The following is a 14,093-nucleotide window of genomic DNA, read 5'->3' as shown; positions in this document are numbered from 1 at the left end:
CATCTTACGGATTGGCTTAATACCAGATTCAAGGCGCCATCCTTGAACATCCCTGTCTGGGTGCGTCCGCTTTGCTGTAGGATGCTGGGCACTGAGATGCCCCTCTTCCTGAGACGTGAGGTGCAGCTGAAGCTGCATTTGTGAGACGCCTCATCTGGTTCCTGAGCTCTTTCTCTCCTTTCCCCCTTTTGGCAGAATCATCATCAACCAGAAGCCAGCCTGGTAACACTAGGGCTCCCTGCACCAATTCAAGCTACAGTTTTATAACCGTGCTGGGAAAAGGACAGTCTGACAAAGAGAAGAACAGACTGCTTCGGGAATCTAAGCACCAGAGAATGTGTAAGAGACTCCCAAAATGACTCTTAGGTTTCTCCTAAGACAGACAGAAGCTTATACAAACTTGGAGAGGTCAAGAAAGCAGGCAGATGGGAAGGTGGACTCTCTGAACGTGCTCTCATAGGTTGATAGCCCAAGGAGAATGAGATCCCCAGATGTGATCTGAGCACTGCAGAGCACAGGTGGACCAGTGCTACCTGTGCTATTGACAGTTCATGTTCATTAATGTCCCCTAAGATTGGACTAGACATTTTGGCAGTCAAATAAAGGACTTACTGTCAACTAAAAGTTCTAGGTCTGTTTCCCATGAACTGCTATTAAATCAGGTTTCCCCAATCCTGAACTTGTACATTGATTTTTTTTTCCCCTTCTAAATACAGGACTTTCTTAAATTTCATCTTGTTAGTTTCCAGCCATCGTTCCAGGTACATGTGCTCTCTCGCCTCCATGCTCATGTTCTCTCTTCCTTCTCTCTCTCTCACCCTCCCTCTAATCTCTTCTCTCTCCATCCCTCCCTCTCCCCTCTCTCTCTCTTTTGCTATCATCAAATTTATTTACACAGTCCCTCCTCCAGAAATCTGACCACCCTATCACTGGCGTCTCCCAGATCATCTGATGAAATGCCAAACAGGACCAAGCCCAACGTGGAACCAGAGACTCCATCACTTCATGGCTGGGTAACTGCAACCACCTCTTTAGTGACCTCCCTGACTGGAATCAATTCTCCTTCAGACCAATCCCCCCCAGTCCTCCAGCGCTATCTTTCTAAAGTACATCATCGAGCATACTTGTTTTAAAATCCTTCAGACACTTCCCACTGTACTGTCCACAAGAAGGCCAAATGCCTTGTCATAAGATGCTCTATGGTTGGTCCCCACCTGGCTCTCCTGCTTCATCCCGTCCCCCTCCTTCTAGGTCACCTGAAGCAGCCTCCCCTCCACGTCTGGCAAACTCACCACATCCTTAAGGACTTGGTTCAACTATGCCCGCTTCTCCAAGGGAGAAGGTTGAATACCTCATCTTGGTGTTCCCATGTCACCCAGCCTTGAGCTGTATAACCTTATCAACCTCACTGTGTTGTAGTTATATCTCCCACACTTAAAAAAAAATGACACGCCCACCCAAGGGCACAGTGCCTGGCACAAGATAGTTTTCTTAAACTACTTCAGAGCTGAAATTAACCCATAAATCAAGACTTCTGAGGTCTGGGTGGATGGACAGATACCTACTGAGTTTGAGTCCCCCCAGACTATATGTTTTCATTTTGTTTATGAGGATGAGGCCTTTAATACCTTATGTAAATCCACATAAATGGTTTCTATAATATCCCTGACCTTCTTTCCTAAAGTTTCTAACCTTCAAAGGTCAAAAACAGCAAAACCTCTTTTCCACTATGATGGAAAACAGAACTGACATTAATAACAAGAGCGGCGTGTCATGGAAAGAACTCTGACGGATTCGGAGACCTTGAATGACCGCATCATGGACTCAGCTATATGGTCTTATATAGATCATATAATCTTCAGAGGTTTTTTCATGTATAAAATAGATTTTTAAACTAAATAATCTCCCGGGTTACTTCTGGTTCTGAGAGTTTAAAATTCTTTAACATAGAATATCTGTTTTGTGGGGTCCTGGGGTGAGCCCGCTCTCCATAGGGCGGAGGTTACCTCTCGGGAGAGGGCTATAGGATTACTGTGGATGAGATGGTGACCTTGAGTGTAACCGAACTTTTTAATGATGTGGCAACTGTCTGGCAGAGGATTGTATCACCAAGAAATAAGAATTCACCCGAAGTTGTCAAAGACAGGAGTTGCTCTGGGTTTGTATCCCTAAGTATACAATATGATGACATGCTTTAACTCCCAATAACCCCTAAGAGTTAACAGACAAAAAAGTGCTTCCTGCCACCAAAAGGAAGTCAAATCCAGCCAGTAAAATTAGTTTCACCCTGTGGGTGTCCAGCTCTAATTATATAACAGCTCCTAACGATAAAACACGATTCAGCTTAGGAAGAACAGTTATTAACTTCGGCATCTCATTAAAACTAGAAGTTTATTTGCTGAAAGTTGTTTGGAAAGCTGCTAATGATTTCTTTGTATTCATTGGCAGTGAATATGTATGCTACTATTCACACACATTAGGAACGTGCAAAGGCACAAGCGCACAGGCACAACTTTACATTTTAAAATCCGGCAGACTTCTGCAGTTTTAGGACAAACCAGCTAGTATTGGGGGTGACACAGTCTTATTTCCTTCAATGGACAGAAATGGATACTTGCCAGTGAAAACAGAATAAAATGGAAAAAAATGGCAATGAGTTAACCATAAATATAGCCCGAATTTAGAAGAACACGGCAAGGACTGATGTTTGGGGATACAGGGACTGAAAGGTGAAAGCGATCCTGTGCTGATACAAAAACAGACACGTGAGAAGCACCCAGCGGTCTCTTTAAAGAGTAGATCCTCGGAGATCTCTGTTCTTATGACATTCTGCCCCGACGCAGAGTCTCTGTTAGGAACCTTCCTGCCCTGGTAGAGACAGGAGCTGAGCCAGGAACACAGATGGTCCAGAGGCAGGTGCCTTCCTCAGCATCTCTCTAATTAACCAAAACAATGAGCTTCAGGCTCTGGAGACGGTTTTTAGATGCAAACCTCTCACTGGGAGATGCCCAAACGATCAGAAATAAAGGATAAAAACTCTAATTCAAAATGATACGTGCACCCCTGCGTTCATAGCAGCACTATTTACAACAGCCAAGACATGGAAACAACCTGTGTCCATCGACAGAGGAATGGATGAAGAAGATGTGGTATATATATGTGTACACACACACACACACAATGGAATATTACCCAGCCTTGAAAAAGAATGAAACAATGCCATTTGCAGCAACGTGGATGGTCCGAGAAATTATCATACTAAGTGAAGTAAGTCAGAAACAGAAAGACAAATATCATATGACATCACTTATATGTGGAATCTAAAATATGACACAAATGAACATATCTACAAAACAGAAACTGACCTACAGACATAGAGATCGACTTGTGGTAGCCAAAGGGGAGGTGGGGAGGGAGAGGGATGGAGTGGGAATTTGGGATGAGCAGATGCAAACTATTATGTATATGATGGATAAACCACAAGGTCCTACTGTAGAGCACAGGGAACTATATTCAATATCCTGTGATAAACCATCATGGAAAAGAATATGAAAAAGAATACATACATGTATAACTGAATAACTGAGTATATGTATATGTATAACTGAATATATGTATAACTGAATGTATAACTTTCCTGTATAGCAGAAACTAACACACCTTTGTCAATCAACTAAACTTCAATAAAATTAAAAACAAAAGAAAACAAAAGAAGTTTTTTGAATTAAAAAGAAAGAAAGACTGCAGCATAATCCCCCTTCCTTCCTAGTTGGCCAGAGTCTGCACGTCACAGTGTTGCAGAAACAGACTGTTCTGGAGGATATACCCTGGCCTATCTTCCTGGCCAATGCTCCATCGCAAGGGAAGCCCAGTCTAAACCATCAGATCACCAGTGGCGGCTGCCCCCGGTCAAATGTCAGCATCAGCTCTGCATGAAACCCCCATCATCATTTTCTGGCCACGAATGATACAGTTTACTATGTGGGAGAAGGTGTGATGGGGATCCCAGTAGAGTAATAAACAAACAAACAAACAAAAACAAGGGTTTTCCAGAGCAGGTCACCTCTAGGAAATCAGGTGTGATTCTCTTCTTTCCAGTCACGTAGGAAAGTATAGACGCTCAGGAGAAGAGCAGCTGTGGGACTCGGGGTAGTGAAGGAGTCCCTTCACGCACAGAAGGAACCGAGACGGTACATCTTACTGCTTTTACTGTTAAGAGATACGCCGAGGAGCAAATTCAACAAGAGCTTTTAATTTAGGATTTCTAATAGAGCTCAGAGTTTTAAATTTTTGAATAATAATTCATAGGCCCCAGATCCCTTTGAATTTTATTCTAAAATTCACAGTGGCTGAAGTAACAAAGAATGGTTCGTATCAGTAACACCACCTCGTCAGAAAACGTAGTTTCTGAAATCCCAGACTTAACAGGATTTGGCAGGATTTGGGGAATGGTGGTTGGGAGGTGTTTTATGCTCTATTACTGATATAATATAGCATATATATATATATATATACACACACACACACACACACACACACACACATATGATGTGGTGTATATATACTGCTCTGTTACTATGTACATTCTTAGTTTGCTACAGAACAATGTTTTCACCCGACTTCCTGGGAAACTAACAGGGTTTCTGAACTGAAGACCCTGTGACTAACATACATATACATACATACATTAACATACACACATACATATGTTCTTTATCATATAAACTGGACGTTAAATAATTCTAAAATAAACTTACTACTCAGCTAAATATTGCCCTAGAGATTGTTACTGAGCTTATAATGCTTAAAAACAGTATATAGTACAGTGTAAGAACTAATGATTATTCCGTGTGTACATATATTTCTGCGTTAGCATATATGAGAATATACAAAAACTATGCATTCGCTACCTGGCTCACATTTGAAATTTAGGACACCACGGGCAGTGTTTTGATGTTATAGTTCATGAGTGATGTATTCCTATTTAATTAATGAAACAAAAAGAGCCTCTTTCTCGTGAGCACAAAATGAAACGACGGAATGGGCATGACTTAATTCAGAGATGAATAGTTCCAAATCCTGGTAGAGCTAGGTGATGAAAGAGTAAAATACAGCAGTGAGAAAAATACTCCGTTTCAGTGATAGGACAAATCCATGATTAAGTATGGCATTCAATTGTTTTGTTATTTGTAGATAATTATTTTTGGTCATTCCTTAATCTTCTAAACTTCTCTGTCACATATTTCCAGGTCAGACACCATCTTATTTTCACTTATGGTTACTGGGTCACCGAGGGTTCTCTGGTTACTGTTTCAGTTCACAAAATATTTTTTGTCTTTCTTCTCCCCAAGTGGAAGTGAGACAACAATGACCTTCTGACACCCGAATTTCCTGGCTCTAGAGAAAGGACAACTAGCAGAATGTTCATCCATTTAAATCCACCTTTAAAAGGTGAATAAATAGAATCATTGCCAAATAAATCCCAACGCTATTTTAACATCATACCTGTCACACATTCTTTTCCATCCTTTTTTAATGTAAATATATCTGAGGTATTTTCCTTACACGTATGAAATGATTTGTGTTTCTTTGCCTGTAAGTCATAGAATTGTATGCCTTGAGTGGCTTCAAAAAAAATAAGGCACATGCTTCCTTGTGAACTCCTTTACAACTTCTCAATACTTTTAAGCCTTTCTTCCATTAAAGTAAGGCGCTGTCAGGCTAAGGCTTACGAACATTTCCAGGTAACGTGCCTCTTCAAATAATCTAGAAGGAAATGGGCTCTTGCGATTTTAAGTGATATATATTTTTGAATATTGAGATTTTAACTCACAGAGAACTATTAAGAATCCTGTCATTTTACCTGGAATACTCAACATGGTTTTAATTATTATTACAACTGCTTCAAAATCTCATCTACTATATGTGATCTAGATGGCTAACTAGACACCACGATAATAAACAGTTTTCATGATATGGCACTCAGAAGTTAGATTCCTCGTTATTTTTTAACCCATGTAACCAAACTGCGATGTTAAGTTTGTCTGTCCTGCTCACACAGCCCATGAAGAGTTTGCTTTGATAGAGCGTAACTAATGCCAAAACACTGCTTCTACTACGAAAAGCAAATTTCCCAAACAACAGACTTCCCTTTCAAAGTACGAGACAATAGGTCCCTAAATTTTAAGCAGTTAAGTTCAAAGGCCGGACAAAGGCCCTCAAAATACAATCAGGACCCATACTATTGAATTCTCTTAGAAACTAATATCCCTAAATATTCTAGCATAGATGATCAAGCAAGTGGTGACAGGTCTTGAGGTCAATATACTTCAGTAACTAAAATAAGCTGCTTTAGATATATAACTGCCATATGAAGACGACCATATTTACTGCTCCGTTCCAATGTGGAATAAACAGGAGTATTTTCCAACATCCTTTTCTTTCTTCCAGAATAAATTTGCTTTATCTCGGGTTCTCATCCTTCCTCAATTCACCTGCAAAGCTAACGCTTGTTTGAACTGAAAAAATACATGTCGGAGTCTGTCTAGACAATTACCCCAAACCGTTATGTAGGATGTTTAAGTAGATTGCATTTTAATTGGTCATCACGCTTATCAGATTTAAATATCTAAACTGCACTTAAATTTAAATTTAGGTATTTAAATTGGGAAAGAAACACATATCCTCTCTGGCATCTGACCTTTTGATTTTATTCCTTTTCTGATTTTCCATAGGTTGACCCTATGACACAGCGATTTCTCCTACTGGCTGATCTTTTCAATGAGATGCTCGTATACACAGCTGTCTTCTTAGCGTGCCAATATACTTATAAAACATATGTCACAGTTATATTCAGCGTATATCACAGTCATACTTCACACCCTAAACTGAGACCCAGTGGTAACTGGTTAGTGGTGTCCTTCTGCTTGGTGACTTTAAATGACTGCAACAAAAACAATCGCCCCAAAGTCTTGGGTATGACCACAGAAAAACAAAGAAAAAGACAGTTGTTAAAGGCGAGCGAGAAACACAGTAAGAAGAAAGGTCATGAGGAGGACCTTCAAGATGGTGGAGGAGTGAGACGTGGCAATCCCCACAAATACATCAAAAATACTTCTACGTGTGGAACAACTCCTACAGAACACCTAAGACCTCACACTTCCCAAAGGCAAGAAACTCCCCACATACCGGCCATGTGGCTGACAGGGTCTTGGTGCTCTGACCGGGTGTCAGGCCTGAGCCTCTGAGGTGGGAGAGCCGAGTTCAGGACATTGGACCACCAGAGACCTCCCGGCTCCATGTAATATCAATTGGTGAGAGCTCTCCTAGAGATCTCTGTCTCAACACTAAGACCCAGCTCCACCCAACGACCAGCAAGCTACAGGGCTGGACACCCCCTGCAAACAACTAGCAAGACAGGAACACAACCCCACCCATTAGCAGAGAGGCTGCCTAAACTTATACTAAGTTCACAGACACCCCAAAACACACCACTGGAGGCGGTCCTGGCCACCAGAAAGACAAGATCCAGCCTCATCCACCAGAACGCAGGCACTAGTCCCCTCCACCAGGAAGCCTACACAACCCACTGAACCAACTTTAGCCACTGGGGACAGACACCAAAAAAAACAGGAACTACGAACCTACAGCCTGCAAAAAGGAGACCCCAATCACAGTAAGATAAGCAAAGTGAGAAGACAGAAAAACACACAGCAGATGAAGAGCAAGGTAAAAACCCACCAGACCAAACAAATGAAGAGGAAATAGGCAGTCTACCTGAAAAAGAATTCAGAATAATGATAGTAAAGATGATCCAAAATCTTGGAAATAGAATAGAGAAAATGCAAGAAACATTTAACAAGGACCTAGAAGAACTAAAGATGAAACAAACAATGATGAACAACACAATAAATGAAATTAAAAATTCTCTAGAAGGAATCAATAGCAGAATAACTGAGGCAGAAGAACGGATAAGTGACCTGGAAGATAAAGTAGTGGAAACAACTACTGCAGAGCAGAATAAAGAAAAAAGAATGAAAAGAACTGAGGACAGTCTCAGAGACCTCTGGGACAACATTAAACGCACCAACATTCGAATTATAAGGGTTCCAGAAGAAGAAGAGAAAAAGAAAGGGACTGAGAAAATATTTGAAGAGATTATAGTTGAAAACTTCCCTAATATGGGAAAGGAAATAGTCAATCAAGTCCAGGAAGCACAGAGAGCCCCATACGGGATAAATCCAAGGAGAAACACTCCAAGACACATATTAATCAAACTATCAAAAATTAAATACAAGGTAAAAATATTAAAAGCAGCAAGGGAAAAACAATTAACACACAAGGGAATCCCCATAAGGTTAACAGCTGATCTTTCAGCAGAAACTCTGCAAGCCAGAAGCGGGTGGCAGGACATATTTAAAGTGATGAAGGGGAAAAACCTACAACCAAGATTACTCTACCCAGCAAGGATCTCATTCAGATTTGATGGAGAAATTAAAACCTTTACAGACAAGCAAAAGCTAAGAGAATTCAGCACCACCAAACCAGCTTTACAACAAATGCCAAGGGAACTTCTCTAGGCAGGAAACACAAGAGAAGGAAAAGACCTACAATAATAAACCCAAAACAGTTAAGAAAATGATAATAGGAACATACGACGTAGAGAATGGACTTGAGGACACGGGGAGGGGGAAGGGTAAGCTGGGACGAAGTGAGAGAGTGGCATGGACATATACACACTACTAAATGTAAAATAGGTAGCTAGTGGGAAGCAGCCGCATAGCACAGGGAGATCAGCTCAGTGTTTTGTGACCACCTAGAGGGGTGGGGTAGGGAGGCTCAAGAGGGAGACGCAAGAGGGAGGAGATATGGGGATATATGTGTACGTAAAGCTGATTCACTTTGTTACGCAGCGGCAACTAACACAACAACGTAAAGCAATTATACTCCAATAAAGATGTTAAAAAAAGAAAAAGGTCCTGAAAGTGTGTCCCCATGACACCTGTTCAATTTATTCTTTTAAAAAAGAACACACCAAGAATTATAAAAATCAAAAAGACCAGGAAGCTTTCTGCTTCCGTAGGACCTGTGTTGAGACTGCGGAAATTAAAAAACCATAAATCGCATTATTTCTGCGGTGAGCCCAGACTTCCGCAGAGCGCCGAGAACCCCCAGATCCCAGACACAGCAGTGGCAGAGGGGACGCAGGTGTCTGCAGGTCAGCACTTACCTGGCTCGAGCCTCGGCAGGGAGTGGCAGGTCGCCTGTGGAGTGGCTCGGAGAGGCTGGCTGCCCAGGTGGCGGCCCGGGCAGGCTGTGCATTGGCTTTGGGGACCTCGGCACTTCACCGAGGGCGCAGTCTCGCCCGGAGAACGGGAAGGATGCGGAGCCCTCCCCCGCGGGGGGCAGGTCTCGGGCTGGCCCGGTGGCACTGGGCTCTTGACCTCGTCTTTGGTTTTCTACGTTGAGCAGCACCTCTGTGTCGGAAACACCATCGCGCCGGTGGAGGGCGTGGTCCTTGGACCCAGCCATGCAGCTCCTGAGCCCCGGGACCTCGGTCCTGGAGTAGGAAGCGCCCGAATCTCTGCTGGGCTCAGCAGAGCGGTCACTTCTTCCTCCCCTTTTCTCAGCCGTCTCAGGGTCCTTCCTGGACTTGCTGTATCGAGACGGAGATTCAGCGTCGCCTTCCGGGTCCAGGGTGAGCCCATACTTTTCTGCCAGCTGCCGTCTCCTCTCTGCTTTGTACCTGGCGATCCTTTCGGCTTTGGACTCTAGGCTCTGGGTGTCCATGATGCTGGAACCGTAGGGGGAGTCACCATGGATGCCCGAGGATTCTGTGCAGTGTTTGGATCGAGTCTGCTTTTCTAAGGAAGAATCCAAAGTTTCTTCCTCTTCATTTGATTGGCCTACAAGAAGATCACACACACAGATTTCAAGCAAATAATAAAATGAGGTTATTCTACTCTGTTCCGTACACGATATGCTCCGAGCGCCCAGGCTGTGAAGGTCCAATTTCTCACTTACGTGCAGCTGCCTAAAATGCTTTACCTGGGATGCTGAAGAAGTTTGAGGTCTGCAGTGAAATACATAAAGGCTGTGACGTTCAATGGCTGCATAAGCTGGGTCAAGCATGGCCGCAGCTACAGCTCAGTCCCGACAGCCCTCGCTCTAGTTCAGTGCCTATTTCCCCTTATTTACTTTTCTGCTTTTGAGTTTAATGTTTCATCTGTGAGGCCAGAGGACGAGTTCAGACTCCTCTAGAAAAGATAACAGATATTCGAACTGCTGTAATTTGACGAGTGATGGATAGTGGTTTCATGGGAAACCACACAGGATCTGATAGTAACCATAACAATAATGGCCCATGTCAACATCTGCCAGGTGTGGCTGTGTTTTTCGTTTTTTTTTTTTTTTAAGAGAAGTGGCTTTTTCCAATTATCCTCTGCATGCTTGATGTAGAAAAGGTCTACGGTGAAAACAGGAAGGTTAACCTCCAAATCACCAATAATCACTAACATACAATAATCAGTAATAAATACATGGATAATTTGCTAAACTTTTCTATACACTCTTTCTAGTCTTTTATGTGTCATTTCTTTTTATATAAGTGATTTCTTTTTTTCTATATAAAATAACTCATATTTTATGTAACCTTAATGTCCTACATAAAACATTTTTCTAAGTGTGGAAATCTTATTTTGAAGACATCATTTTAAGGTTTCATAATATTTCACACTACAGGCATTCCAGAATCAATTTAACCATTCTCATATTCCTGGGCACTGAAGTTGACTCTAACTTTTAATCCATCATATTTTCTGATTACTGTTACAAAAGATAGTTGCATAAAAGTGGAATTGCTTTATCAGTAGGTACATCATTTTAAGACACGTGCTAGACTGTCAAATTAATTTTTGTAAAGCTTGAATCGATGTACACTGGAACCTGCAATGTATGCTCTCACTAACACCGAGTGTTAATTTTAAAACTCGCCTTTGAGGATATGAAAAAGAATGTATACATATGTATAAATGAATCACTTTGCTGTACAGCAGAAATTAACACAACACTTTAAATCAACTATACTTCAATTAAAAAATTTAAGAAAGCACATACGTAATATATAAAACTATACACGAGACTATCAAATAATCACATAATAATTTATTATCTATCTGTATCTGTTGTACTTCATCTTTATATCTCTATTTTGGATTTATATAAATAGTTCCACTTTTTTTTTTTTTTTTTTTGCGGTATGCGGGCCTCTCACTGCTGTGGCCTCTCCCGCTGCGGAGCACAGGCTCCGGACGCACAGGCTCAGTGGCCATGGCTCATGGGCCCAGCCGCTCCACGGCACGTGGGATCTTCCCGGACCAGGGCACGAACCCGTGTCCCCTGCATCGGCAGGCGGACTCCCAACCACTGCGCCACCAGGGAAGCCCAGTTCCGCATTTTTAAAAATGTTTATCATGATGTCCTGTTTCTCAAAAAAAATTTTTTTAAATTAAATTAAAAATTGCCTTTGATTACTAGAAAAAGAGGACGCATGCATTTTTCAATTATTTAGTAGCCATTTGTATCATTATCTTTTTCTTCTCTGGAATATCTGGTCAAGCTTACTGCTCTATATTCTTTTGATTCACAGTGTCATTTTTATTGTTTTGTGTAAAATTTTATAGGAATATGAGCTTTTTATCTTCTTCATGGATATTTTTAAACTTCCTTAATTTTTTGTGAAGTCAAAGATTTTCTTTGAAGCACAGATGTTAATTATTATGTAGTCAAGTCAATTGACCTGGTCATTGGTGATTTCTACAGCTGTTTCAGTGTTTTGAAAGTCCTTTTCCATTCAGCTGGAACTAAATACTCACCTTTGTTTTCGTGTTTTTAATTATTCTCTTAAAATTAATTATGTGATTAATTGGACCTTATTTAGGTTTGGGTAGGAAGTGAGGAGGCGGTATAGTTCCTCCTGCTATCCCATTTTTCCCATTACTGGTTTATTAATAATTCTTCCTTTTCTTACTAACATGATGCTTCAATGATCATATAATACATGGATTAACATGTTATATACACTGGGGTTTATTTCTGGCCATATATCTTGGCACTCTGTCTACTTTTGCTTCTTCACGTATGTAAAAAAGAGTCTTAGTTCTCTAGTTTTCTGACCGCAGAAAACCAGAAACTGTAGAGACAGGCAAACTTATCACATCACGAAGGGAGACCAGCATCTCTCTCTCAGGAAGGAACCAGAAAATACCGGATATAAGAGCAGCAGCACAGAGCCACAGAGCCGCAGAGCCAGGGACGGGGAGGGCAGGAAGGGCAGTCCCGCGCGCGTCACCCTCTCCCAAGGTCACGTGGATTATCTGATGCTACAGCAACGTCTGAGTAACCAAGGAAAAGCTGTCATGTTTGACATGCTGTTCAGTATGAAACAGATACACAATGCATTTAAAGTTACACCTATTAAAATAACTTAAATAGGATGCTTGTTGCATAAACACAGAGATTAAGAGCCCCAGTCATTCGAGGTCCAGCTTTGCTCTTCCAGGCTCCCTGCCGAAAGCAACGCTGTCCTGTGCTGGGCATCTGTGCATTCTATTTAAACCTATTATAAGAGATGCCTGTCTCACTCAGCCCTTTCCCAAACAAACCTGAGGGTCTCTGACAGCTGGGGCCCTGAGCGGGTGGAGAGAGAGACACAGTTCCTGCCCTGGGATGGTCTGGGGCACGGGGGTGGAGGTGCGGGAGACAAATGACTGGTCATCAATTACCCAACTGGGGGGTCATTTCTCACTGCTGTGACACTGGAGGACCACACCTGGGGCGTGTGGCAGAGCTGACCACAGGTGTTGCTGCTGGTTTGAACAAACCCACAGATTTAATACACATTTTACATCTACACAATTCACGCTCTTGGAACATCTCATTTTCCAGGAGTGCTGGATAGAAAAGGCTGATGACGGGCCAGCGGGCCACAAGCTCACCGATGTGAGGACTGGCTGGGTCTGTGGCGCGCGTGTATCTGGGCAGGTCCTCCTCCAGCAGATGATGACTCACTAAGCCCGTGCAGCTCTGCAAGAGGATGGGCTGCGTGTCCGTTTCGATTCCTTCTAGGCGCCTGGCAATTCTTTCTTTTCTGTGCAAGACACCAGCAAAGGCGTGGTGAGCCACGGACATCAGTTCTCAGGCAACACTGGACACTGCTCTGCAAACTCTTCTACTTCCTAATTATGTACAACGAACATCTTACCTTTTCATGTCTGAAAGTTCTTTCCTCTTTGGTTCAAAGAGTTTTCTTAATTCTGCAACTAAAGTAAGACAATAAAGAAGAAAAAGATAGTCCAGTATTTAGTCGTCATGCGTTCATTTTATTCATTCATTCGTTCATGCAACATCTATTTATGGAACTCATACTTCTGTTCATGGCTCCCATGCAACAGCGATACACAAAACGGACACAGTTCCTGCAAACTGTCTTATAATGGGGGAGGCAGATGCCAGATGAGCACGTGTACACACACACACACACACACACACACACACACACACACACACACACACACACACACACACACACACACACACACACACACACACGTCACAGGCTGGTCTAAGAAGTAAAACCATGGAGTAATAAGAGTGAGTTCTATTTCATCCACGGGAGCCAGAGGGAGCCTAGCCCTGAATCTCTCTCCAGCCAGCACAAATCTCACCGTTTTTTAGTTTTATTAGGTTTAGCACAGTATTTCAAGCTTTCCATCATGCAAAACTGCAAACGTGCAAAAGTAGAGACTAAAGTACTGTGAACCCCCAAGTGCTACCAGCAAGCCGCAGCAGTCAGGAGCTCACACCACTCCTACGTCCCCCATCACTGACCTGTAAAGACCTGTAACTACCCGGTGGGGTTTCTAACGGTGCGTGACTGCACACCTTGATCAACTACAGTTGAGATTAACCCAGTTCCTATGCCTCCCCTTACAGGCTTTCCCTGGAAGGAAATGTTAACATTTGCTTCCTGGCTGTAATTCAGGTGGACGATGGAAAATGTAATGACCCCTACTCTCCCAGCAACGCTGGGAGAT

The 14,093-nt window shown here is 42.4% G+C and overlaps 1 protein-coding gene across 4 annotated transcripts in view; it reads right to left on the bottom strand.

Moving 5' to 3' along the window:
• Positions 1-14,093, bottom strand: part of SVIL (supervillin) — a 102,537-nt gene that overhangs the window by 75,270 nt on the left and 13,174 nt on the right. For all 4 annotated transcript variants that reach the window (XM_060291778.1, XM_060291762.1, XM_060291773.1 and 1 more), the window contains exons 4-6: positions 13,262-13,319; positions 12,996-13,147; positions 9,230-9,905 (exon numbers count right to left, since the gene is read on the bottom strand). In XM_060291778.1, coding sequence (XP_060147761.1) covers positions 9,230-9,905; positions 12,996-13,147; positions 13,262-13,319 — 886 coding nt within the window. The remainder of the gene's footprint in view (positions 1-9,229; positions 9,906-12,995; positions 13,148-13,261; positions 13,320-14,093) is intronic.

The sequence above is a fragment of the Globicephala melas genome, chromosome 2 (genome assembly GCF_963455315.2).
Source record: "Globicephala melas chromosome 2, mGloMel1.2, whole genome shotgun sequence".
Classification (NCBI taxonomy): domain Eukaryota; kingdom Metazoa; phylum Chordata; class Mammalia; order Artiodactyla; family Delphinidae; genus Globicephala; species Globicephala melas.
Note: the sequence above shows the minus strand (reverse complement) of the source record. Positions and strands in the feature narration are given on the sequence as shown.